The 27,754-nt window shown below is 38.6% G+C and overlaps 1 protein-coding gene across 1 annotated transcript in view; it reads right to left on the bottom strand.

Moving 5' to 3' along the window:
• Positions 1 to 27,754, bottom strand: part of WDFY3 (WD repeat and FYVE domain containing 3) — a 122,647-nt gene that overhangs the window by 12,314 nt on the left and 82,579 nt on the right. Inside the window, exons 33-55 of the mRNA XM_010295132.1 lie at positions 26,073 to 26,306; positions 24,258 to 24,357; positions 22,542 to 22,702; positions 21,204 to 21,433; positions 20,269 to 20,378; positions 19,220 to 19,402; positions 17,610 to 17,767; positions 16,047 to 16,124; positions 14,802 to 15,029; positions 13,785 to 13,838; positions 11,269 to 11,437; positions 10,887 to 11,050; positions 9,953 to 10,101; positions 9,574 to 9,694; positions 9,113 to 9,198; positions 8,666 to 8,746; positions 8,073 to 8,127; positions 7,588 to 7,707; positions 6,639 to 6,756; positions 5,376 to 5,482; positions 4,443 to 4,596; positions 1,304 to 1,395; positions 757 to 969 (exon numbers count right to left, since the gene is read on the bottom strand). Of these exons, the coding sequence (XP_010293434.1) occupies positions 757 to 969; positions 1,304 to 1,395; positions 4,443 to 4,596; positions 5,376 to 5,482; positions 6,639 to 6,756; positions 7,588 to 7,707; positions 8,073 to 8,127; positions 8,666 to 8,746; positions 9,113 to 9,198; positions 9,574 to 9,694; positions 9,953 to 10,101; positions 10,887 to 11,050; positions 11,269 to 11,437; positions 13,785 to 13,838; positions 14,802 to 15,029; positions 16,047 to 16,124; positions 17,610 to 17,767; positions 19,220 to 19,402; positions 20,269 to 20,378; positions 21,204 to 21,433; positions 22,542 to 22,702; positions 24,258 to 24,357; positions 26,073 to 26,306 (3,165 nt within the window). The remainder of the gene's footprint in view (positions 1 to 756; positions 970 to 1,303; positions 1,396 to 4,442; positions 4,597 to 5,375; positions 5,483 to 6,638; positions 6,757 to 7,587; positions 7,708 to 8,072; positions 8,128 to 8,665; positions 8,747 to 9,112; positions 9,199 to 9,573; positions 9,695 to 9,952; positions 10,102 to 10,886; positions 11,051 to 11,268; positions 11,438 to 13,784; positions 13,839 to 14,801; positions 15,030 to 16,046; positions 16,125 to 17,609; positions 17,768 to 19,219; positions 19,403 to 20,268; positions 20,379 to 21,203; positions 21,434 to 22,541; positions 22,703 to 24,257; positions 24,358 to 26,072; positions 26,307 to 27,754) is intronic.

Raw genomic sequence — 27,754 nt, forward strand, 5'->3', positions numbered from 1 at the left:
TATCTGTCGTTTCCATCAGATCAAGGACTGGAAAAATTCACAAGTGACATTTAAAAGTTTCACTGGGCAGCAAAAAAACCCTAAAGAAATGCCAAATTAAAAAAAAAAAAAAAAATAGGGAAAAAAAGAAACCCTCACCCCCCCCAAAACCTAAAAACCCACACAGTAAGATTTTATATTTAATAATTTTGTGTAATCTCTTAAAGAGAAGATAAACTTTAAAGCTGCACCAAAAATGTGTCTATATAGCTGTCCTACAAAAGTCAGCCACCTTAATTTAAATTTTAAGCAGTTTTTTCCCAACAAATTCTTCAGATAAAAGATGTGGCCAAGCCCTGCAGAACACCAAGAGACTGGTGTATAAAAAGGAAGTATAAATTATTATAGAAATTATGTTATTACAGGATTGACTTAAAATACCTAAACACTAGCCATTACTTTCACTGCTCCCCCCAACTTTGCAGCAGGAACACACTTATTTTTTTTACGCTGATTTTTAGAATTGAACCATAATTCATTTCACTTTTATTTTAAGGGTGCAAACAGAAAAAAAGATACTTGTAATCTCACAAGCAAAGTCAAAAGTTGATTTTTGTTGCATTTATGATGGAAATGTAAATGATTTCACATCATTGGAAGAATATTGATGGAAAAACACTCCCAGGAAGTCTCACTCCTAAAACACTTTCCTGTTCTATATTAATACATTTCAATTTCAGTGTCATCTAGCAAATAAGAATTCTACGAAGGGTATACCTGCTTTGGTATCTGTCCAAAGTTATTAATGAATCCTATGGTGGCTGTCTCTTTTAATGGATCATTGATGTTATATATGTCCACTTGCCCCTCATAGAAGAGATGGTGGAAGACATTGACAGCTTCTACTGCAGCAGGACCTTGCTGTTTGTAGCCAAAGATTAAGTCAATCCACTCATGCAGATGTGCACTCACAAAGTCACATTCCAGAGCCTGAAATTCAAAGGGCATGCATTAAAACTAGCCGTATTGGTATTCAGTTGAGTCTACTGCACCTGCCATGAAGAAAAACATGATATATATTTAGACATATTCTTGTTACGTTTTGATAAACCTTTTCATTAAAGCAAGTCTTGGTTCAATGTACTCCCTAGCCAAAACGGAAGGGAAGGAAACACCGGCTCTACAGACCTTTGCAACAATTAGCCATCAACCCAGAACTCACGGACTGGCTAGTTGCTGTGACTGCATGAATGGAGCTTAGATTAGTATACAGCGGAAAGTCCCAACTGACATTTTCTATTGTCATTATTAAAATGCAAATTACCTCCCGATGAACTCTGATAAATTCACGAGGATCTCCTTTTGCCCATGGGGGTAGTATTACATCACCAAGTTTAGTGCCATTTTGTTTGCAACCTATTAAAAAAAAGAAAAAAATTTGGACAGAAGCACTTGAAACTGCACTGCAACAGCAATGGTGAAAAAAAATTATTAAAAAAATCAAATTCTAACATCTTTCCTTCATAAAGCAAGACATTTCAGTCTTTTCTTTAAAACATTGTGTTTTTTTTAAATGTCAGGCAACAGAATGTGAAAAATTCTGCCTCAGTTGTTCATGTAAGATTGCTTGCAGGATGGAGAATTCACACATTCCTTGCCAAGACTTTTGAAGATGATGATAGTGTTTCTACGCTCTTCAAAACTAGAATTACCCTTCTAGCTAGGGGCATTGATTAAGTTCCTCCTCCTCCTCCGTCTTCACAACTTTATAATGTACAGTTTGAACTCAAAACCTTTATGTTTCCCCATCAAGTCCTCTTGGAACATGATTATTCGGATGCTCAACATGACCTGGCAATGTGTGCTTGCAGGCCAGAAAGCCAACAGTATCCTGGGCTGCATCAAAAGCAGCGTGGCCAGCAGGTCGAGGGAGGTGATTCTGCCCCTCTGCTCTGCTCTGCTCTGGTGAGACCCCACCTGGAGTCCTGGGGTCAGCTCCGGGGCCCCCAGCATAAGAAGGACATGGAGCTGTTGGAGACGGTTCAGAGGAGGGCCACGAAGATAATCAGAGGCTGGAGCACCTTCCCTAAGGAGACAGGCTGAGGAAGTTGGGATTGTTCAGCCTGGAGAAGAGAAGGCTCCGGGAAGACCTTATAGCAGCCTTCCAGTACCTAAAGGGGGCCTATAGGAAAGCTGGAGAGGGACTTTTTACAAGGGCATGCAGTTATAGGACCAGAATTAATGGCTTTAAACTGAAAGAAGGTAAAATTTAGATTAGATATAAGGAAGAAATTCTTCACTATGAGGGTGGTGAGACACTGGCACAGGTTGCCCAGAGAAGTGTTCAAGGCCAGACTTTGAGCAACCTGGTCTAGTGGAAGGTGTTCCTGCCCATGGCAAGGGAGTTGACACTAGATGATCTTTAGGGTCCTTTCCAACCCAAATCATTCCATGAATCATTCGTTATTTTTCTATTTAAGTAATTTTTTGCTTTTCTCTCCCCATTGTGGGAAAGACCCACAGCAGTGCATGAAAGTTAATGAACACAAAGGCTTGTAAAATAGCCTTCTGCAATCATTGCACAACCAGAATCTTGTTCTGCCAGTTTAGCTCGCACCTAAGTGGCCAACCCTGCTACCAGGAACTGCTATCATAGCGGCTGTTCATTTTGCACCCAGAGGTATCAGCACGGCAAGGTTAATTTTCTTACCTCTTTTCAACTTACTTATTGTATGAGGAAAATTGGAATAAATGTGCTAGCGCCAATTTAAGAGAGGACAGGTTTTCCTGTATTTGGCATCTGTTTAGTGTATATAGAGCAATATCATGCCAATTCAGTATGTTTTGAAGAAAATAAATCCCAGTATGAACGGAATTCTTGTTTTACCCATGAGAATGGCTACGCATCACAGGAGCACAGGCTAAATATTAATTTCCTAACAGTGAAGTGCTAACTGGTATCCCCCACAAGCTTCACACCCAAGGACATTGTGATTCCCCTTGGCACCGTCTGGCCACATACATTTATCTGGGTCCCAGAGAGCCCCTTCCCAGTCTGAACATTAAATGGTGGCATGTTGCGATTACTAAAAATGTATTTGTTAAGACTTCCCAATTATATTCTTGTTTGCCACTTGTTGCCAAGAGATAATTTCATGATTCCTATTAGCTCAGAGGAACACCAACGAATTTCCAAGTTCACAGGGGTACACGAGTACTAAGTACATTGCTCCAACAGAAACATTGCTGGCATCACCAGACTTTGAATCTTCCTCTCTTTTTATCTGGGGGGCAGTGGAGCATGAATGCTAGAAATTAACACAATCAGAAGTATCACACAGTGTTTGACAAGTTGTTCATAACAAACCTTTCCTACTGTTGTTCCAAATGCTCAATGAGGAATTTCTAGGACTCCAATGGTCACAGTCCAAAATTATCAGTTATGGAGCTAAGTAGACAAGATCTCAACATTTTTTCGGTAATGGCCACACCCTTCTGCATGAAATATACTTGGGAGAGGTTCTGTGCAGTGCTTTTTTGGTTTTGCTTTTGTTTTGGTTGTACTTCCAATCTCTTACAATATATTTTGAATAAAGGATTTGAGGCTGTTAAAACCTACGACTTGATTAATCTTTATTATTGCTAGTAGATTCACAGCACAGAGCTCAGAAAACAAGAGCTGAATGCCACTGTTAAGAGTGACAAATATACTAAGGAACATGTATCTCCTATGGCCAATAGGTGTGAAATTTGATTCTCGTTGAGTAATCATTCTTACAAAAAGCTAACTCTGACATTTCCACAAAACCTTTAGGAATACTTTAAGAGGAAGTTCTAAAAGTGAAGACCATCAAACAGATTTTCCAAGGTTTAAAAAAATACACAAAAAAGATGGTGAACACCATCATGGAGTAGCAAGTTACATAGAGAAAAATGCAAACCAGAGAAACTCCAAGTGAAACATGATTATCTGTGCATTTTGAACTCGTTAAAAAAAAAAAAAAATCAACTAAAACACACCACCCCAAACAAAAATCCTTTTTGGGTATTTCAGTATCTTGTTCAGTAATTCTCAGAATAAAATTTGCATTAGCTGCTTAAAATGAACACTCACTGCTTGAGAAAATATCTTATGTCTGATAAATCTGAAAAAAAAAAAATAGAAAAAAAAAAATGAGGTATCACAGAGGAATAAGAATTCCTGCTACACACTTCCCAATGAAACAATGAGTTCTGAATCATTCAGACTTTCAAATATAATTCTGAATAAACATGTGGTATCAGTAAATACCAGAAGTAGTCCTGCTTGTGCTTTCATGTCAGAACATGCAAGTCATCTATCATTTTCTTAATACGGTTAAACAGATCTTTTTCTGCCTGTATTATGAGACAGTTTTCTTATGTCGGACTGTCTGGCACTGCTCTCGCACCCATAGCAATGCTATCAAGTTCCTTCTGCTTACCGAGGTCAAAATTGTTGGAATTGAGCAGGAACTCCGGGAGGTAGAAGAACTCTGGGATAAGCTCCTTCACGTCTGCCATGTTGTGCTTCGATGCTGAAAACCAAGCCTCCCGTACGCTGTGAAACATTCGGTCAGCCAGGTCAAAGTGACCGCCCTGTGGGACAGAACGAGAAGCACATCTGCATCAGAGTACCTCTCAGCACAGCAGATTTTGCCAAGGCATCAAATCAGAATATCCTCTGTGTAATAAAGACGCTATAGAACGTAGCATGTTTCTTCCTCTAACACAACGGATTTAAACAGCTGCATTACTTTTTGGTACACTATAATAGTAAACATAAAGCACTGAGATACTGATACACAGAATTTTAAGGGAGTCATCTAGTCCTATCTCAAAGTTTAGTCTCTTCCAGAGAAACGCAGATCTTTCTGCCTCATGGCTTCTGTCTAGGAAAATATCTGACATGTAATGTTACAAACCCATCAAACTGGCAAACAATTCCAGGCTTTGCAAACATTTGTTTGTTTTAACACCTGGTACTAAAATGGCTCTTTGGATAGTCATATTGGTTTAAAATTACAATCTTTCAACAACTCCAGCACAGAACTAAACAACCGGCATGTGATTCTTTCAACAACAGATGAGCATAATGAGCAAAGTATTTTTCACAATAGAACTTGCTTTGGGTTTTGCCTGCTGGTATTTTGTTATGCATACATTTAAAAAAATCTTCAAAACTACAAGAAAAAAAATGTGAATTCCATTACATATTTTATAAAGAAACATCAAAAATCTCCCAGGCAGTAATAACTCAGCAAAAAATACTTCTTCTACCATATTTGATGAAAACAAAGCTGATTGTCTGTATTTTTCACTTAGGTCTCAAATGTACAGCAGGAAAGAAACACAAAGTAAGGTAATGTAATTTTTACCTGTAGCCGTAAGAAAATCTGAGTAAAAGGTTCCATCCGGACAAGATAGGAAGCCACTATCATGGCTGATGAATAGTGGGTCCCATAGTGGTAAGCTGGAGTTTCCCCTGCGGAAGATTAAAAATCATAAACATAGAACAAATAAAGCAGTTAGGTGACAGAATCAGTAGTAACTGGAAAAAAAAAGAATTATGTATTGATGCATTTTAATTACTCTGTTGCCTTAGACACATTTAAAAATGGAGTTTGTAATTTTCATTCTAGAGAATCTGCAAGTTTTGTGACAGCCACCACTTGAGTTTTGGCTGCAGTCCAGTAGCCCTAATTCAATGGACTTCTGCAGAGCAATACTGAATGGTAGTCATTTTTTAACTACTTTAAATGTTGCAGTGCAGCTATGGTGATTTCTACTGAAGAAACATTTTGTTTCTTTACTTTTAGTCTTATTAGTTACTGTGGAACTAAAGGCTTGGGCAGAAATACATCTCAGAATTGTTGGTTACAGATTTTGTACAGCTTTTACTTTCTTAATTTCCTAGCAAAAAGTCTGCATAAATACCACTTAGAACATACTGATTCATGCCTAAAAATGATCGTCTTTGCCACCTGCTGTTGTTTGATACAGAACAGCACTGCAGTAAACAGGCTTCTGTCTTCAGTAAAAGCACACAAGAAGAAATGTATCATAATAGCTGCCTTGCCAAACACATTTTTATTTACAATATATAAGGAAGCTCTAAAAATAAAAAATACATAATTTAATTGCATATCATTCTGAGTTTTGGTTTGTGGGTTTTTTTAGCTAAGAAAATGTTTCCTTGGCAAAAAACTATGCATTAAGGTAAGAAATGAAAAAGCTAGAGTACTGCTAATGCAGAAGTATTCCCATTCCTTTGTACAAATTATTTTCTTGTAGCAGCACTCAAACTGTATTAGTAGAGACAGCTGGTTGTGTGCTTCATGGGCCTGCCCATTCTAGCCTTTAGACAATGTTAAACTGTTCTGAATGTGCAACTGTTTTGTCTTTATTTTTACATATAAACAAAAGCTGTCATTTGGATGCAAAACAAGCAACATAGCAAGAAAACCAATGCCCCTTTGCTCTAATTTAGTATTTGTTGGAGAGTCACTAAAACACACAGTAGAGTTCTGCATATCCACATCCAGACCTCTTGACCTGTAAAATAAAAATCCATGACTCCCTCCCAACATGTGACAGGCACATGTTCCTCTGCTCTTCTGGCAGGATGAATCATTACTTACCATTGGGATCTTCCCAATCTTTGTATCGCTTCTTGTACTGGGCTAACCTGTCTTCTGTTTGAGCTCCCATGGGCTTGGCCAGGTTTCTGAATGTCTTGGGATTAGTAAGATCCAGTTCCTTTAAAAATAAAACAACCACCAACTTTATAAAAAAAACAAACCAAAACAATAATCAAAACCAAACAAACCCTTTCAACACTTCAACACTGCTGATTACCATATTTAACATTGCATACCTAAGGCTGTCATCTTTGTTTTCTACACACAGAGCAAGCGCAATGTTGGATATGCCTGAAACAGTCCTTCAGTCTGATCTAAGAGAGTCGGTGTTTTTTATTTTAAGTCACATCTGGGCTCCAGATAATTTTTGCCCTGCTCCCTTATCCTGTTCCCAATTCCCCCTAATTCTGTTCTTGAATACTCGACATGCACCTTAACAATATTGTATGTTATGGCTGGCTGGTAGCAACGGCTACCCACAACAGCATTAATAGGATGTTTCATTTTTTATAAAAGCAAATTCTTCAATGTGGGGCCAGGTTTCCTGGCAGCCCCTGCCAGAGTCATCTGGACAAGCATGCTTTCTCTGTGGGCATAACGTCCCTCAGGATATTCAGTAGAAAGTTAATGCAAAGACTTACAGGAACTGTTGCAACATAGAGAGGCAACTGCCTTAGAACAAGGTATGTATCCTGGCCCTCACCTGTGCACAGTCCAATAACATCTGTAAAATCAGCGCAGGCAAGGACCTGCCCACAAGGAACAGCCAAGAACCTTTAATATCCTACCCACTGATAAGTGGGAGGAACATCACAAATAGATTAAATCAAACAACTGGTGATAAAGATAAGCCTTGGTTTTACCAAGGCTGTATGAGCCAGCTGTAATACCTGCAAAACCTCCAACACATAAAAGATTACTGACAAGGCTTACAAGATACTGTATTTACCTCTGAATCGTAGTCTGCGAGGATCCAGGGAAAGACAGGGTACTGCATGAGATCATTATAGGATCTGCCCGCCAAAGTGTTTAAGTGCATCAGGTACTGGAAGTTACTGATTTCTCCTCTCTTAAGGAAGACAGATAACAGCACTGTAAAGTGTTCACTTCACAAGAATCAAATGTCTATGCTGCCACACTGTCAAGGTGTTCAACTCTCCCCAAACATACAAAACTCAATTCAGTATTACAATGCTCATTCTACTTTTACCACAGTCCCTCCCCTTGAATTTTCAACAGTAAAACCATTTCCTATTTGATGATGAAATCATGAAATACTACAAACTAAAATGCTGAGACATACTTTCTATAGTAGTATATTCCACCTGTTTGAGTAAGAGGATGCAACTTACATGCACTGCTTAATTATGTATCACTACAAAATGTGGAATTTAATTAAAAAAAAAAACCAAACCTCAAAGTTTTCATACTTACTTCCCATCTTTGAGTAACAGATTTTTCTCCCACTAAAGTGCTAAGCAAGCCAGACCTAGTGGGAAGAAGGAAATGCATTTTCTGACTTAGTAGTAAGATCTGGGTTACATCTTCACAATACAATCCAACGTTCTAAGATTAAAACTTGAAAATTGTAACATCAGAAAAACAAGGCTTTGTTCCTTTTTGCTTTAGCAGTGTCTTTTTTATTTCTAAACACAGACTGTTAAAATTATGCATGTTAATTATACAATTCAGTGCAAGTACAAATGTATCTAACAGGGTGCTATGAGGAAAATATCTTTAACAACTACGACAAATCTGATAGCTTTGGCATTCCAATTCCTTTCAGAATGTATCAGTATATGCATAATGTTAATCCATTTATTAATTAGTAAGAAGATATACCAATGCTGCCAATGATACTAGTACGTTTAAAATAACTGGAGCACAACACCACTAGTTTTTTATTTTGGTAATACCCAATTTTAAATAGAGGTTGCAGTACTCTCCAGTGAATCCTGACCTTAATGCAAGCACCATTTATTTGAAACTGATGAGCTATAGAGCTTGTGAGGAACAGAATCACCTACCCTTGCTCTACGCTGGTGTTTGGTCTCTGCCCAGACACTGACTCCGAACTGTCAGTTAGAGATGGCACCACAGCCAAAAACCTGCATCAGCAGTTAAAAGGACATTAAGATCAGTGTTTCTGTCCGTGGCATGTCTACTCCTTAGAGTGCATTTAGTACAGTTACAGACTTCATTTTGAGCAGCTACATAACTGCTTCAACAAAACTGGAATGGCCCTTTTCTCACAGAACGCATACCACAAGTTCCACATGCAGGCACCGGCGCTTCATTAGTGCCTCCTGGTAGTTGTTCTGTGCAGCACTACGCTGCTCTCAGGTCACCCACTGCCTACCACCCATCACTCTTGCAACCTGCTTCTGGTTGTTAGGTCACTGTAGGCTCAAATGTGGCTCAACACAGGCATTTGCAACCATTCAGATTAAATGTTCTAACTTATTTTACAATACCTTTGATAAACTTTGTTTCTAACCCCTTTTTGGAAAGCTAGAAGATAGTTCCGTCCGTCTCCTGAGAAAACTTCAATTGCAATTGGCTGAAAACAGAGAGGACAAAACCATGTCAACACTAACACATTTGCTCATCATCTCCAAAGGTCAGGTGTACACCAGTTTAGTCATACTGTGCTACATCTGACACCAGATTATGGTGAAGCTGACTTTGCTTAGTGCAGACAGACGTTTTATTTTTGGAACACTAAGATTCACTAATACACCCAATAAACTAAACCATGGTAAGCCAACTGTTCAAAACCAAGAATGCCCAAATAAGCACTTCAGTTTCAAGACATTGAGTAACTTCACTTTCCAAATACCCGTCAGTTATGTATTTATTTTGCCTTTTAAAAATTATAACATCGTCAAAAAATTACAAAGTTTGCTCCTCAATGCAAATACAGTGTTCAAGTTACCTGCAAAAGATATCTCCTTTTATGTACTTCCTTGATATCTTCATACGCAAAAATACTGCATGTTCTTTTGAGTTGACTTGGACCTTGCCTTGCTCCCCTCGGTATAATTGGCTCATGCATCCTGTAAATGAGCATAAACAGACAAGAGAGAAGTGATTAAAAAGAAGATAAGTTAGAAGACTTCTTTTCTTAATTCATATGAGAGTCCAGTTATAGAAACAGCTGATTTTCACATACTACATTAAGCAATTTGTGAGCACAGAGGAAACTGCTCCTGAGGTCTTTCTGAATCTGACATTATTTTGGAGTTGACTCCTCTCATTAAATACTTCTTGTTCAGCTATTAAAGGTTGAGGAAACTCTCTATTAATCTACTTACTTTGGAGGAAGTGTCTCAATATCACGTATTTCTCTAGTGGCTGTCATGGTAAATCCATCAATGACATAAAAGTGTTCTTTCCCAAAGAGAAGCAGCCCTTCGCTGGTGTCAAGGCCCTGAACCCGAGCACAGCGGTACATATGCTGAATCTGTAATGAAAAGCAGACAGTTAGTGAAAGCAGGTTAATGAGCTCAGGCTCAGATCGTTGCTTTATTAGAGCAAGCCCCAGACACTGTTTTATCACTTGTAGATACAATAAAAATTCTGCTATTTTCCCCCTTAATCAGAGATATACTTAATGCCTGCAATTAGCAATTGGGAAGGGAGTTAAATAAAGCCTCCTCCATATGATATAGATTTATATATTTACCAACTTATCCACTCGCACCATGCCTCTTGAGCATATTTTAGAACCTGTAGCCCACTCAACTATGATCACAAATGTATTTACTGGTATACTTTAGACAGACAAAGTCTGAAATACCAAATATGCAGCACAGTCATTCAACGCTGTTCTTGGGGATAAAATACTAGTTATCAAGGTTTTTCATTCTAATGAAGGGAACAATTAATTATAGACAGTCTGCCAGGTTCAGTATTTATATTTTCAACATATGTTTTCCGTCTGGACTCATTAAGCCAACAGGCTTAATAATCCAAGCATGAGATAGCTCGCAGCGTTCATTTCAGGACAGGTTCTTTTTTCCCTAGCAGGCAGAAGGAAAGAAAAAGACTGTTTCCAGTACAGGGTTTTCAGCTCAGGATCTCTTTGAACCATAACACACATTTGGCTTCAAGGAAGAAGTGGATGAAATATTAAGTAAATTCAGCTGAAGATCAGGGAATGTATTTAGGACATTTATTCATGCTTGCAACATGTAATGCAGAGATTCCAATATAGTAAGTGCTTAGTCTGTTTGAAGTACACAGTACCTTCTCTCCTTCTTCGAGAAGTCGAAGCAAAGTTGTATTGTCAGTCTTCTCCTCTTCATCAATTGAACTCCCCTCAACAATTTGATCCTGCGATTGGTCCTGGTTCTCATCATCTCCTCCATCAGGAGCAGAGCGAGATCGTTTCAGTGGAGGCTTCACCAGGCCTGGAAAAGAAGAATAGAGATAGATAAATAAAAATCTGACACACAAAACAATTCATTTCGCAAAACCTACAGAACTTTGAAATTACTGATCCAATTCCAAGACAGAAAAATAAGAGTCCTACAGGATCCTTATGCTTATCTTAATGCAAACTGCATGAAAAGATAAAAAGGCAGATAAATTTAAAGAAAACAGTTCAAGACAGAACAAACAATCAAACCTTTGACTCTTGCAATAGTGTCCTCCCCATGCTCTGGCTCCTGCTGAGTTGTTTCACCCACTGTATTCTCTTCTATAGCATCCTGAAAGACTGCAGGGTTTCCAGAAGCCAGGCGCATGTAGTACTCCTTACTGTCATAACTTACAGCTCTTCGGTAACGAGCAGGTTTCTTGGAAATAATTGAAGAAATTGCTTGGTCAGTCAACTCCTCACTCGCTTCAGTGAACGTGTTTCAGGAATACTGTTGTGCAGCACAGTGCATGCCCATCAAGTGTTTTGTGCGTGCTCAGTCATACATGAACACATACAGAAACAAGAGACTTCAGTAGATGTAATCTGTCAGCTAATTTGAAAGGGAGCTATTCAGCCACTCAGGAAATAACAGGATTGCAGAAATGCCTGCATATAAACCTACAACATGGGAAATAAGAAGTGTGGCCAGTATTTTATGAACTGTCACAAAAGTCTGGGATACTTGAGCTTAAAATTGATAGATCAGATGGCCACTGTATCATATTTCATAATTCCCTACAACATATGCAGCTTATTTGTTAGCTAGCTGACTTCTTTGCTAGGCAATAGTTTGAATAAAAAATTACCTCCAGGAAAGATACAGATATGTGGTAGTTGATATGAACTAAAAGCAGCCAGGGACTGGTGTTAGGGTTCAGAAATTCCTAATTAATTGAGTTGTTTCTTTTTTAGTAAAGAGTCTGATGGTTTGTGGTCAGGAGACCGGCACAAGAGTATCCATTTAACCAAAGTAATTCTTGGAGTACCGTTTGTACCTTTGGGTGATGACAATGGATTATAATATGTTTCATTATGGTGGTGTTTTTTGTTGTTGTTTGGTGGGGTTTAGTTTGTTTGGCATTGGTTTTTTTGAAGGTTTTTTGGGGGGTTGGGTTGGTTTGTTTTTTTTTTACCTGTCTGTCCTATGCCCCACCTAATTCTTACGTTATGTCAAGCTAAGAACGTTCCTCGCTATTATGGAGGCAACATTTGAAATAGAAGAACTAAATGAGGACAATAAATATGTCAGAATGATCACAGGAGACATAGATGAAGACAAAAGAGGTATTAAAGAGCCAAGAACCTTTCTGAAATTAAAATACATTCATGATGCACATGGATGGATGAAAACCCATTTATTTTATACTGCAGTTGAAAACTTTCTTCTCTTTGCTCTTTACTGTGTTGACTACTGTTTAACCCCACCCTCAAACTCTAGAAAGCTTTGTGAATGTGTTCAGTTCTCCATCACAAATACTTCTTTTTTAGCATTATTTCTGATGAATTTCAAAACTATGTTGGGATAATTACAAAATATTATAAATCTAGTTCAATGTAGAGTATCACTGCCATTTCAGTCAAGATTTTCCCTTGTCCACTTTTGCAGTAATAACTGAAAATACATCAAATGGGATTCTTTTGTTGTTGTTGTTGTTCATCTGTATAATAGTATAGTGGGAAACTAAATGACCCATAAAATCAAACTAGCTTTATTACAAGTGGATGCTTGGGATGACAAAGAGATTAAGATCAGCAACAGGGAGATTTATTATTTCCGGTCAGACTGACTGCCCCCAAAATAAAAAGTTTAAGGCACTGTGATCTGATTTGTTCCTTTATGTTCAACTAAGTGTTCACTCCTTATGACTACAAAAATACTACTTAAACGATGCTTAAAACCTCTGTGGAAACAACTTATGTATAGCCTACAAAGAGAAATCCTAACTAGCACTGCTAACATGAAGAAAGGAAAACAGTAACAATTTATATTAGATATTCTGTATAATAGAATTACTTTCATTTTTATGTATTAGTTTACTGTTGACTGTAATTCAAAATGAGTGAACGCACACTACACACTGTACTTAGTGATGGGCAAGACTGCAAATGAAATTCAGCAGAGAAGCAGCCTAATACTGAAATACTTGCAGAGCAGCCACTTCCAAACAAGTCTGTTCTTTTCAAGGCAGGATTTGTATTTTTTAAACAGATGTGTATATTTCATTAATAGTAAAAATGAGGAGCTGAGTCAGCTAAGATAAAATTAATCTGGCCTCGAACAAAATTAGGCCTGTTGCAGCCCATTACAACCAAAAAGGAGAAAAACTGCTCACCAGATCTTCTCTTAGAAACACTTACTTTCCCAGTAAGTGCTTCCAAGTGATCATGTTGCCCATTACTAAACATGTTCCACCGACCATTAGTTCAGATCCCAAAGCCACAACACTTCACACAGTGAGAACAGTGAGAGCACAGCCCAACACAGCCTGTTAGTGTGCAGCAGAGAAGGTAAGATCTACAGAAAGTTTTATTAGGTGAAGGTTGAGAGCACAATAACGTCTTCTAACACGATTACTGAAAACACCTTTAGGCCTGGAAATATTTACTGAAAGAGCAAGTTGAAAGCCAAACGTAGAAGCCTTGTTAAGATTGCCTAACATGCAGGAAGAAAAAAAGTTGTATTTATTTTACATTCTCTCATGTCAGTGTACTTGTTTCTTTACCTTTTGAGGAATGGTATCATCAGGTGTCTCAGGAAGTCTACTTGTGAAGTCAGACTGAAAACAGGGCATCAATTATATAAGCATCAGAGAAGGAACACTTTTGAGAAGAACGTATGATGGCATGTTCTCCGCTTCATGTGAATTAGACTGTCACTACAGCTATTGTGGGTCAGATTGCAAGTAAACAAATATATCTAATGGTTTAAAACTGGTTGTACGCTATTTTTTGTTTGCTTGTCTTAAGTACTTTGACACTCATGGTTAATTTGAAGAAAAAACTCCTGCATGCATACGTGCATGCCTAAAAAGACACGACTGCTCCATTTCTTAAAAACGGTGTTCCAAAACTAACACGAACTAGCTGCCAAGCTTTCAAAGGCCGCGTGCATTTCTGCTACACAGCCCAAAAAGACACAAGACTGCTCCATTTCTTAAAAACAGTGTTCCAAAACTAACACGAACTAGCTGCCAAGCTTTCAAAGGCCGCGTGCATTTCTGCTACACAGCCCATGTTCCTGTTTGCAGACAAATGAAGCACAGTTCACAAACAGACCCAAACCAAGGCTCGTAGCCTGTTTGAGCCCATTTGTTTTTTTCTTTTTTTTTTTTTTTTTCCCCAGATCACTGTTTACCACATTATCTAGCATAAGGTTAAGAACTCAGACTGAAACTTCACATAGTTATGGTACTTCTCAGCCTCTAGAGGCTTCTGAAGATGCCTCTGCTGTTCACTGGCATGATCACTTAACTGATGCAAGCACACCTCATCTTATGTTGCAATTGCTAGCCTTCAAGCTCAATTAGTTTTGAGCCAAGTGGTTCAGTCCCTTCCCTAAATATACTATAAAAAACAACTGGACCTTACCAACCATTCAGGACATACAGATAGAACACTAAGTAATACCAGCAGTGTAAAACACGTTTCTTAAGAGGAACTTATATAAAAAAAAAAAAAAAAAAAAAAAGGATTTTACAAGAGGGCATAAAATTACTCATCACAAAATCTTGAATACTTACCAGCAAATTTGTTTCTTGCTCAGCTTCAGGCATGTAGGGATACTGAATGTAAAACATGTCATTTCGCACCATCTTCTTCCTCATTCTGCAGGGACCCTCAGTCATCTCCAACATCCACTTGTCAAGATGGGAGCCAATGGGGGGACCCCACAGACCTCGCTCTCGTAGTAATTCGTATTCAATTTGAGACCACTCTTCTGTCACGTATTTTAACGCGTTCTGCTGACGCTGAATACAAAGATATTTGTATATATATCAGGAGTGATGCTTTTAAGCCTGTCTCTGATGTAAGCACACATTACAGAAAAATGTGGAATCATTCATAATTCTAGTAGCATTTTCTAGTACGCCTTAATGAGATTTCTGGTGTCAGTTACCAGAAAAGCAGGGTTCATATTGTAATCTTCTCAACAAAAAAGGAAAGAAAAGAGGGTAAAAGCTCTGCTTTTGGTTTGTATCATTAATTGAATGTATTTCTAAATGGCAAATATGAAAGAAATGTAACACTAATCCACTCTCTTTGAAAAAGGATTTTAAGAATAAAATAAAAAAAATCGTCTTGGAGGCCTTACCTGCTTGTATTTACACTGGAAAAAGAAGTAAAATGAAGCAAAGTTGGTTGTTTGTTTTAACTAATTGCTTTCAATGACTTGTTTATCTCGAAAGTTGATTTCTTAAGATTTAGAGCATGAAGCTCAGCAACTAGTTTGAACCAAAGGTCTTTGGGGATGTTTGGAAGAAACTGCAAGGTGCAATGATTTCATTCTGGAAGGCACAGAGCAGCCACTTATTGGGAATGGTACCATAAAATTTTCTTTGTGTTACTATAAAAGTAGTGTTTGTACACAACGCTTCTCCGCATCTTCTCCTAACGTTTTTGTACAATGTTTTAGAAAGACAGCATATTCTAGCATATTTCCAATCCCCCCACCGCCCTCTCTCTCTCTCTTTTTTTTTTTTTTAACATTTCTAAGGAAAGACTACTTAAGCTTCTTGGGAAAAAAATTAGATTTAGCATGTAATATTGTACAAGAGTTTTCATCTACAACCAGATGAAAATTAGTTTCCTCATCAGTTTATTTGATTGCATTTAAAAAATGCTTAAAAATAACAACTGTATCTAAACATTCAAGCATTTGACCAATGACAACCTAATATTTTACAAGCCCCATACTGAGAAGCAGGAACAGTATAACCTAACAGGTCAAAATATCAGTGTCAGGTAATTAATCTGCTGAGACATACCTCCTGATACTCCTTATACTGCATATCAACCAGGTCCCGAACCACTGCAATGTGAGTAAACATCCACTGGGAAATTTCCTAATACAAAGGTAAGAGGACGTTTTTGGCAAATCAGGTTTTGTTTGAATGAAAAGCCTATGAATACATCACCTTACTGAATTTGCTCACAAAGACTAGTTTCTTAAAAAACAAACAAACAAAACCCCCCCTCCCAAAAACTTAGATGATGAATTTCAAACTACTCTATACAACAATACTTAAGGTTTTGTTTTGTTTGGGGTTTTATTTTCTTTCTTTTTTTTTCTTTTTTTTTTCTTTTGTTTTTTTTTTTTTTTTTTAAGTCAGTATATTCATGTATAGGAATATTCTTTAAAAGAAACTGGCACACATTTCCAAACACATGACGAACAGTTCAGAACATTCCCAAACAGCCAAAGATTAGCACTCACAAATATTACTACTTTTCCCTATTTCCATTTAAGTAGTATTTTGTGGATGCTGCCTAGTTTGTTTGAAATCCTCAAGAGTCCCAACACTCCTCACTCTGTACCGGAATATACCTGTTTTCAGTTATCGCTCCCTCTGCTGACGCAGCTAGCAACGGTTCCCGTCAGCTCAGTTTGCGAGTTTCTTCCTTTTCATTTTAACGTGTATGCCTGCTCACCAGGAAAAGGACTGACAGCACTGAGAATTCTTCATTTTATCAAAGCCACTCAATAATTTTCAGACCAGTAAGAGAACTGGCAACGTATTTTCTCACAGGACACAAACTCCTGATTAAATCAACAGGAGTTACACATTTCCTTGTGGCAGGAATACAGCTGCCCCCCTTGATCCAACATCTCCCCAGTGTTTCAAGTGCTAAATACAGTACGAACTGAATCCCCCCAAACTTTCAAACACTGCTCTTTCCTTTGTTTTCAATTGCCCAAATACTTCATACTAAATCCTTGCAATACCCCACCAAGTACTGTCCTACTGAGAGCACTACTGCTGTGCTACTCTGGTCTAACTTTTTAATTTTTTTTTCTTTTTTTCCAAGCAAGCAGATTTGTAAAGCAAATGTCCAGTTCTACCATCACCTATTGTTTTGCTAAACTATTCTCTGTAGCACAATAAAAACAGTGCAAAGAAGTGGTTGTTTAGTCATGATACATATACATTCATATAAGAATGTTCCGAAACCACATAATGTTGGGGGCAGAATGGAAGAAAGGACAAGCATCTGTCTCACAGCTTCCATTTCAGAGTGGTATTGCAAACTGAACTTAAGACCCAGACTAGCAAAGCAATAAAGCTTATATGTAACCAGAAGCAGCTGAGCAGCCTCACCAACAACAAAGAGTTTAACTCTTGGCTTAATATTACAGATAATGCAGGTGCATCTACTAGATTAGGACATGCAGAAGCAAGATGCCCAGTCTGAATATTCAAAAAGGGGAAAACCAAACACCAAATATCATTTCACACACCACAGGATTCCTTACATTGGGATACTTACCGCAAACCCTGAACATACATTGCTGGATTTTAGATTGCGTGTTATTAACTGACAGAAATTACCTGTGTAGAGAGATTGTGTTTATTGAGGCCACTCTCCTTGCGGTTTCTCCTGGAACCGGTCAGTTTAGAGAGACCGAACCCACTGCTAACTCGTGAAAGTTTAGACTGTGTGGTTGGAACCAAAGCCTCCCCTCTACTGATGCATTTCTTCTCATGAGCTGCAAAAAAAAGAGGAAGTGTTGGGAGCACTTTTTGCTACGTTTTGGATTTGGGATGAGAAAATGTTGATAACATGTTGATGTTCTGAGTTGTTGCTAAGTAGTCAAGGACAGTCCAGCTTCTGGTGCTGGCCTGCCAGTGAGCAGGCTGGGGGTGCACGGGGAGCTGGGAGGGGACACAGCCAGGACAGCTGACCCAGGCTGGCCAAAGGGATATTCCATACCATATGACGCCATGCTCAGTATATAGAGCTGGGACGAAGAAGGAGGAAGGTGTGGAGGGACATTCGGAGTGATGGCGTCTCTCTTCCCAAGAAACCATTACGTGTGATGCAGCCCTGCTTTCCTGGAGATGGCTGAACATGTGCCTGCCCATGGGGAGTGGTGAATGGATTCCTAAACAAGGAATTTGCTTGTGTGCGTGGCTTTTGCTTTACCTATTAAACTGTCTTTATCTCAGACCATGAATTTCCTCACTTTTACTCTTCCGATTCTCTCCCCTGTCCCACTGTGGGGGAGCGAGCGAGCAGCTGCGTGGGGCTTAGTTGCTGGCTGAGGCTAAACCATGACAACCGCTACTACTTTCTTATCGCAATAATTTCTCCAAAGATCATTCACTCTACTCAAAACATTGCTGCAAACATACTGACTGTCAGTGAGATACTGGAAACTTGAGCAAACATCAGCCAGGGACAAAACACATCTAGAAATACAGAGACTGCAAAAACAAGTATTCCAAAGTTTCCAAAAATGCTTTCTGTACATCCAGGTTAGTCTCAATTACTTTAGAGCTGGGTAATCATCAAAGGAGTCGTGTCTATGGAATTTTATTATCTGCTGCCTAAACTCTCACTAATTCAATCCAGCAGCAGTTGACCTTCTTTTTTACATGGCCACAGAGCTAACTCGTGCTTAACTTCTTGCCCACCGGGATTCCAAGGTCCTTTTCCTGCAAAGCTGCTTCCTAGGCTGCACAGATTTCCCAGCCAAGGAGAAGTCATAGCATCGCTGCTGCTAGAGGAGGACGGCTCAGTCACACATTTACAATCCTATCATCGGACAGAGAGTTTGCAGGCTGCACCCAGACATGCTCAAGAGGGATCTGGCACATCAAATCCTAAGAATGGTGACACAGGTCACCCCAAACCAAGTGTTCCTTGGAAGGAACTAAGTGACTCCAACACTGTAATCCACAATATGCTATTTGGTGCATGCTGATCACAACCACAGGACATTGCTGAGACCACTGACAGTGAATAAAGGTCCTGTGTGCAGTGGAATATAAGTATATCCTATATATGGTCCATATTCTGAATGAGAGATGTTAAACAGTGACAGTTTATAGTACTTACCACTACACAAAAGCTAAGCCTGTATTAAACCATCTAGTTCATATGGTTCACTTCAGAGAAATCTACCATTCAGGACAGAAAAGTCCTTAGTTACACTTACCCAAATGATTTTGCCAACACTTTAAACTTGCTTCCTCAATAAAGGGTCTTGCAGTAGTTATATCCACTTGGCCACGATCATTGACAGGTAGTGTCACTTTGAAAACTTCTTCTAAAACCTGTTTTTTACTATGGATCAGCTCTGTCCACACTCTGTTTATGGCTTTTAAAAGAAGCTGGCGACCTGCATAGGTACAAAATCACAAACAGCAAGCTCTCTACAGTGCTTACAGAATTGGTATTTTTACAGTAGTGAACTGAATAATTTCTGCAATTATACTCTAGTTTCTTCCCCTCTTGCATGACTTGTGAAATGCCTTTGGCCAGACTATCTTTTTTTGCCATTTATATGCTATCAGAAAGTATTTAACAGTTACATTTTGGCAATTTTTTCTCTGTGAATCTGAAACATGGGCTCTGATTAGTTGTGATTCTTCTCCCACATCCACCTATTGACAAAATGAGATTAAAAAAATCTTCTAGAAGTATATGTCTATGAACAGCTATACAATGCAATACATACATTATGCTTTAATATTTTTACATATGATTGTGTGCATAAGTACACACCTGCATAAATATTAAATATATACATGTAAGGAAAAAAAGTAATCACTGAACCCTTTCTTCCACAGGTAGTTCATAAACTTCCTTTGAGTGAAAGATCCTGAGGATGCCACTGAATAATAATTTTACCGCTTATGCCAATTATTTCTTACCTATGCTCATGAAAGATCCAGCTGATACAAAACCATGGTGCACACTTAATATGACTCATTTCCATTGCATTCAACTCAGTGCATATAAAGCAGTATTTCTAATTCTGGAGTGTGTCCAGAAAACAAAGAAGAGCTCTTGATATTTTAACAAAACAATAACTTATCTTTGATATGTCTGTCTCAGTATTTCTAAGCATTTTTTCATCTATTTTTAATATATTTTTATATACACACCCCCCCCCGCCCTAAGAGTAACTGGGGTGAAAGATCAGCGATGACAATAGAGAATTGGCATTAGCAGACATCTGTGGCTTTGTCACTCTCAGATTACCTTCGCTGACATCTTGATTGTAGACTCCATCTGGTTCTATATCAGAGGGGATCATAATATGCCAAGTTGTCATCCTGGCTTCTGCTTCCAATCCAAACCCATCAACGTTGCTACAAATACAACATGAATTAACAACAACCAGAAGAAAAGAAACGAAGAAGCTAAAGCATTTGATTCCCTGTGACAGTATCACAAAGATTAATATGTGCTACCACAGCAATGTATCTTCACTTCTGTCCACTTGAGTTCTGATAATCTGTGGTCACAAACTGAACTTAAGCTTTATGAAAAATGACATGCCACGGACACTGACGTTGCTAGATTTGAAGAAATGCAAAACAGCTGAAGTCACAAATCGAGAACATTAGGGTTCTTCCCAAGTGTCTTTGGATGCAACACAAGCTGTACATGTTTTTGGAAAGTAAAAATGAAAATGCCAGGCAGGCATTTGCAGCAATGCAGAAAAGTGAGTGTCTACAGTCATTGGTCATCAGATTTAATGCCTGACCGGACTTATTGAATGCTATACATCCAAGTACTAAGATACCGAATTTGTATGAAATGATTCAATAGACAATAAATCTAGTGACAGACCTCTTTGACTATTAATTACTTAGCACCAGTGTTTCTTTCTACCTTGAAAACATTTCAAATTATCAAAGCATAACAACAAAATGGTTAGATAAGCACTTGTGTCAGTATTTTAAAATACCTCTGTAAAAGGAGGTAATAATGTTCTCTACACTTGGGCTCTTCAAACCTAATTTTGTTTCATCATTTAAGCTTGCTTGCATTTCACTGGCTGGAAAGTTACAAGCAGTTATCCAGAATTTGCTGACTTATTTGCAAGGTGAATGTCATTGCTGAGAGAGAGCAGATAATTTTAATACTTCACAGCCCTGGTTCTGGAATAAACTTCTGTCTGAGATACTTACCTTCCCACGTGCAGATTAATCAAACAGTGAGCGAGGCAGCTGATGAACTCTTGATCGTGATTTCCAGGTCCCAAAATTAAGTTTCTGTTCACAGTGAGGACCCTTAGGGAATCAAGGAGAGCCACTTGCTGAGGAACAGTTTTGTGCGCCCTTGAGAACTGATACAAGATGGTCCTGTTCAGGCAGTGATAAATAGCATCCAGCGATAGTCCCTGAGATCTTCTTTTTGACTGTAAAAGTAAAAAAAAAACCCCCAAAACCCAGCAACCATTATCCGATAGTAGCAGAAAATCAATTTACTGGCACACAGTATTCCCTTGAATTGACCAATGCTCATTTTTCAAAATCAGTATTTTACCAAAAACGTCAATTCCATTAATTTCAAGGACAGAAATGACATTAATACATGATGATACAGTTATAATATCTATAAAGACGCTGCTGATTTCTAACAGTAAAAGTCTTCTAACAATCTCCAATAAAAGTGCATGAGGAGGCTTCCCAAAAATGTCAAGGTAAATTTAGGAAGCTTCGCAAAAATCATGTGAGATAAATTTTGTTGTTTGTTGTCCTGGTTTCGACTGAGATAGGGTCCATTTCCTTCCTGATAGCTGGTATAGTGCTGTGTTTTGGATCTGGGGTGAAAATAATGTTGATAAAATACTGATGTTTTTAGTTGTTGCTAAGCAGTCAGGGAGTTTTCAGCCTCCCATGCTCTGGCCTGCCAGTGAGAAGGTGGGGGGTGCACAGGAAGCTGGGAGGGGACACAGCCAGGACAGCTGACCCAAACTGGCCGAAGGGATATTCTATACCATACGACATCATGCTCAGTATATAAACTGGGGGAGTTGGCTGGGGAGGTGCCATGACTCAGGAACTAACTGGGCACTGGTCAGTAGGTGCTGTGCATCACTTCTTTTGTATATTCTTTGATCTTTTTTTTTTTTTCCTGTCCTATTAAACTGTCTTTATCTCTTCACGGGTTCTATCTTTTTTCTGATTCTCTCCCTGATCCTGCTAGGGAGGGAGGTGAGTGAATGGCTGTGTGGTTGTTTCAGCTACCTGCTGGGTTAAAACCACAACATCTATTGTGGAGGATTTCTAAAAAATAATGTAATCTGAAAGCAGTTTTTATTCAATTGCCCCATATTAAAAGCACTCTACACTGGCAAGATATGCTAGGAAAGCTCAGTGAAGAGGAAACCTGGGGAAGAAAAGCATACTTCTATGCTTACCTGACATGCCTCACTAGTGGGTTGCTTAGCGACCTTACTCCACGGATTTTAACATAACCTGCGAAAATGTTTTTGCAAGCAAGTAATAGAATAACGCTGTTACCTGTGCAATGAGCTGTATTATGAAGTCCACAAGAAGTTTGGATTCTTTGTTGAACATGCCCTGCCAGAGCTTATCTACCACACGCTGTGTAAAATAAAAGACATTGTTCACCAGCACTTGGTAGCTTCCTCCACTTGTTATAGGCAGAGATGCATCTTCACCTAAGTAACAAAAAACCCAATTTTCTTCATTTATCAGAAAAACCACATCTGCATAAATACATTCACATTAGCCTGGGCTTTCTAGACTTTTGTAAAAGAGAAAAAGACTCAGTCAAAGAAAAAGCTAAAACCTCATGACTTCCCTACAATGATCTTTAGTGGTAAGTGAACATTTGAAATCAACAGTGACAAAGACCTAAAAAAGGGAGGCTGGGGCAGAAAGAGTGCAGAAGAAATGGTACTCTTGTGATCCCAAGGCATCATATTTATGTGTGATCCTCTTTTTCAACTGCAGCTGCATGTGTGCAGAACCACCTGCAGGCTTTTTAAACTATACATTTGCTTTTTCAGAAGGAACAGAATGCTTTTAAACACCTTGAGATGAGAAGTGATATCAGCTAACATTACTTCTCCCTCGCTGTTTTTCGCTTAATAAAACTGAGAGTCAATGGGCATCAGCTGCATGCGTCTGTATGTACGTAGATGTCAGTCCAGCTATATTAAGAGAAGCTTGAAAAGTGCAAGTGCTTACATTAAAAACAAACAAACAAACCAACCAAACATCAGTGGTGTTGATTTTGCTGGAGGTTCACCTACATGTATTCACCTGTTGCCTCATCTGTGCATTAAGCAACTGATAGCATTGCACCCGGAGGAAGCTGGCAAAACCTTGAAGAAGGAATGCCTGGGGAAACCAAAGTCCTGCTCTTGGGTTGCACAGAAGTACTTGTAAGGGCAGGAGACTCTTCTGAGAACCTGGCCCAAAGCTTCATGTAACATGATTCTGGATTTATTTTATTAATGCACTGCACCCAGAGAAAGACAAGTCATTGCTGTGGCAAGAAAGGGAGAGCCTTACAAGCACTTATGAACAGAAATGCCTGCTGCCCCATGACAGCTAGGATGGAAACAGAGCAGACCTAGAGCTCCTGGGCAGTCCAGCAGGCCACCATGAAACCTGACTGGGCACCTGAGCAGTGATATTCCTATAGGCCTCTTCATGATCATCTAAACCCATGCTCTGGTGTGACAGCCTACCCTACACCCAAGTTACAAGCTTCTAATTCTCTTCCTGTCCATTTATTAACTGGATCAATGGAGTGCTAATCCCAGAGTTTTTTTTTTTTTCTGAGGTGCTGCATTCCTAATAAAACTAGAGTAGGAGGAAATGGAAACAAAGTTAACTTTTAAAAACCAAAGTCCCACCAGTGATAAATTGACAAGAGCTCCAGATCCTCTACCAAGGCAAGAAGGACAAGAGAGATGATGCAAGATCCAGTTTCAGTTGTTTTTGATGTAATTGCAGTTTGTCTGGCTTACATATCCAAAAGATTCATGCCATATAGTTTTTTGAATAACCTATTTTACAGCTTTGGCACAATCAAGATAGTGCGGGAACATGCAAATCACAGCAACACCATTTACACATCAAAGGAAAGGAAAAGAATAAAGACGATAAAGTTGTAACAAACCAGGACACTAATAAAGAAAAAGTTAAATAATCAAAACCTTTTACTCAAATCCATAGACTGATAACTGAACTTTGTTATATTACCCAGTAAAACATCAGCTGCAAGTAAGTGGTCCATCACTCCATCCAAAACATATGTCTGAAACTCCTTCTGCTGTGTTCGTGTTGATCTTTCAGGGGAAGCCTGATAAAAGAAATAAGATGTTAAGATAATTAATATCTCTGAGTGAGAAAAAGAGGGAGGGGGAGGGTGTTCTAGGTGAATTTCTCTTTTCTCAGCTCTCGTGAACTAGTTTTATTTTCCTCCTAACTTCATCGCAAGTAAAAAGCCTTGGCTTTATCTAAAAATTTAATAATGCACTTCGAGTATATATTGTCTGAATGCAGGCTTAAGAATAGGCATTACTCCTATTTAAATCCAGTAAATTTACCTTCTGCCATAATAGGAGCTGGAAAAGAATGCATTCCAAAAAAGGTGCACAAATCTCTTAACTGAACATATAGTTAAACTGTGATGTCCTCAGTTCACTCAGTCACCTCCTTGAGTAAGAATGAGTAAATAGGACAGATCAAACATATAAGTTGATCATCACTTCTATGTGGGGTTCTGCATATTACTACAGCAGCCTTGGTATAGTCATATAATAGATGGATGTGCTAAACCATTCTAATATCCTCTGCACTTAAAGGGAAAATCATTTTAGTGTTGTTCAATGCATACATAATCACACCTAAATGAATGAACCACTTAAACAGTCCTAGAAAGCAACATAACATTAAGTCAACCTGCTTTGTCTTGCCCTGTAACAGTTCAGCAGTGTGTACATACCCAATTCACTGTTTATGCCAAAGGGCCGATAAGGATAAGAGATTAAAACAGCAGTAGGGCAACTGCAACCAATTGAACATGGCCTCAGATATGCTTCCTGATGTTTGCATGTAACTGCATCTCCTGACAATTCATTTTTTGCTTTGTGACAGCAAAGAGATGCCCAACTGCCCCAGGAATTTGTTAGGAAATACACAAGCACGGTCCAAAATTCCTAGAGCTATCAAAAAAAAAAAAATCAGGGAGACTCAGCAACACACAGATGAGGTAACAAACAGGTAGGTCAAGGGAGAATGTGAATTGACATGAACTGAACATTTCACAATACAGTGTCTGAAGAAGGTGTGGGCAGTTAAACAGTAACTGAACTCCTCATTCCCTGCCTCACCATTAACGGGAGGATGCTTTCTGCAGATGTCATGAACTTTAAAAGATAATTTACAAGAAGATAACACAGTTATTTTGTGAATTTTTATAGCATACGGCGCCATATGTCTTGCCACTTCGTTTTAGCTAACATGAATAAAAAAGTAACAAAACATTTATATTTCTGCAGGGACTTGCAGGAATTTTATATTTTCAATATAGCCAAAACAGCTGTCATGGTCTGAAAGGTGTTTAACAAATGAATCATACTCCACAAAAATAAAACTGGAAGAAAGCTACAACTTCTCATGCTGCACTGTTGAACATCTAGTCTTGTAATCCACTACCTGTGTTTCCAGACAGAAGGAGGCATTGACTAAGATGCCAAAACAAGATTATGGCTGCTCTAAAGTGAGGACAAAATAGAAATGAAACATTGACACAGCGTGCCCAGCTACTAACAGAGCCATTTCACTGGCCAAATGAAAGTTAAGGAGCCCACAAACAAAAGCGGTAGTAGGGTTGTGATATAGAGCGGAGAATAGAGCATAGGAAGAAAAAAAAACACCAGCATGCAGACTGTCAGCTCAAGCACCTGAGATACTTCAAAAGGTAAGTAGAGGAAAGCATTTTAGGGAATAAAGTGTCCCAGTAAGTTCAAATAATAAAAACAAAACAAAACACAAAACACAAAGAAACTGTACCTCTAGCAGAAGATCTACCAGTGGAGTCTGTTTGCTGGCTGGTGTGAGACATAAGTTATCAATTATCAGCACACGCATGAAGTCAAACACAAACTTCTTGGCAGGATGGTTGGTTAGGTATGTCTTGGTGCCAACATTGCAGTATTCTGACTGGCTCCTGTTCATGCCAGAATCAGCTGCAAAGGCTTTAAACTCTTCAGCTGGGGATCCAACTTCATCATCAAGATCAGTGACCTGTGGAAAACAGCATATTAAACTAACAGTAGTCTTTCCGCTACTCTATTCTTTACTTTTCTTTCTAAAGCTATTCACTTCACATTTTGCTTCTTAAAAAGCCTTCTTACAAGATTATGTTCAGGATCAGATCCCTAATACACAACAGGAGAAACAACCAAATTCTCGTTTCTGATTCCCAAGGCAAACAATAATCAGTGAAGACTGGCATGAGTTACATGAGATAGAGATCACATTTCACATTCACTTAGCAACAAGAAGTACTTGGGCAATTTCTACATACTTTGCAAAAATAAATTTTCTCATTGCAAAAAATACAAGTTTTGAAAAAGTTTTTAACTAAAGCAGTTAAAATCAAGACAGAAGCCAACTAAAAAAGTCTACCAGGTTTACACGACAGAAAACAAAAAAAGGAACTGAGCCTTTTCTTTTTTTAATATGATACTTATTATTAGAGTGCAGTTATGGGTAAGCCAGTTTCCCAAAACCCCTCTGAAAAAAAAAAAAAAAAAAATCTCTACAGCTTTCCTGTTTCTGACGAACAAGAACTTTGAGGGGCTAGCTCTTAAAGAGGACTGTAACAAAAGCGCAAACAGTAATGAAATCTGTAGAGTCCAAAAGACTGATTGTTTTTATGTAATGCCCTCCTCCAAATGCAAGAGGAGACAATATGATTTCCCTCAGCAGACTTATCGCATCACCAGCTTACATGTGAAGTAACCAAATGTTTTGAACATTTGGTCTGCTTCAGTAGGAGAGTTTTCCCAAGGAATTAAGAGAAGTGTGAATGTGTACTCTCTCTGGTTTTAATAGCAATCTCGGAAAGGCTGAAAGATCAGTTAAGAATTCTCTCTCAAGGCTGAATTTGGCTTGTATTGTTTTGGTGCAGGAACTTGGCTGTTACTCATCTATTTCACAAGGGATTGATTAATTCTACACATTCAGGCAGAGGGAAATGCTGGAGAAGTAAACCAATTTGGAATCAAGAGAGCCCTCAAACAGCAAAGAGCTCAAGTTGTCAGGCAGCTACACAAAGTTTCAAGAGACCTAGCAGTTAAAGTCTGCTAAGAGACACAAGGCTCCTCTAAAAACTCTATACAGGTGAATGCCAAATCAACATTACCAGTTTATAAGTGGCACTTTTTTTTTTGAGCGCTCCTAGCATCTACTTCAAGTGTAAGTATAACTTAAAAGCAAAATAAACTATCTTTGAGAGACTCATCAGCACGCACCTTTAAAACACTGATCTCCCACTTATATTGACAACAAAAAGATAGCATGCCACCGGTATGTATTTCCTCAAGTATTTTATCATAATTTCCTTAGTTCTAGCACTTGCCAACCTGTAGCCTAACTATCCTTCGATGTTCTTAGTAAATTTACTTTTAGACACTGGCTAACAATAACTGGTTGTTTCCTTTCCATTCATATTCTAGAAATAGTATCAT

This window comes from Phaethon lepturus, unplaced genomic scaffold (assembly GCF_000687285.1).
Source record: "Phaethon lepturus isolate BGI_N335 unplaced genomic scaffold, ASM68728v1 scaffold349, whole genome shotgun sequence".
Taxonomy (NCBI): domain Eukaryota; kingdom Metazoa; phylum Chordata; class Aves; order Phaethontiformes; family Phaethontidae; genus Phaethon; species Phaethon lepturus.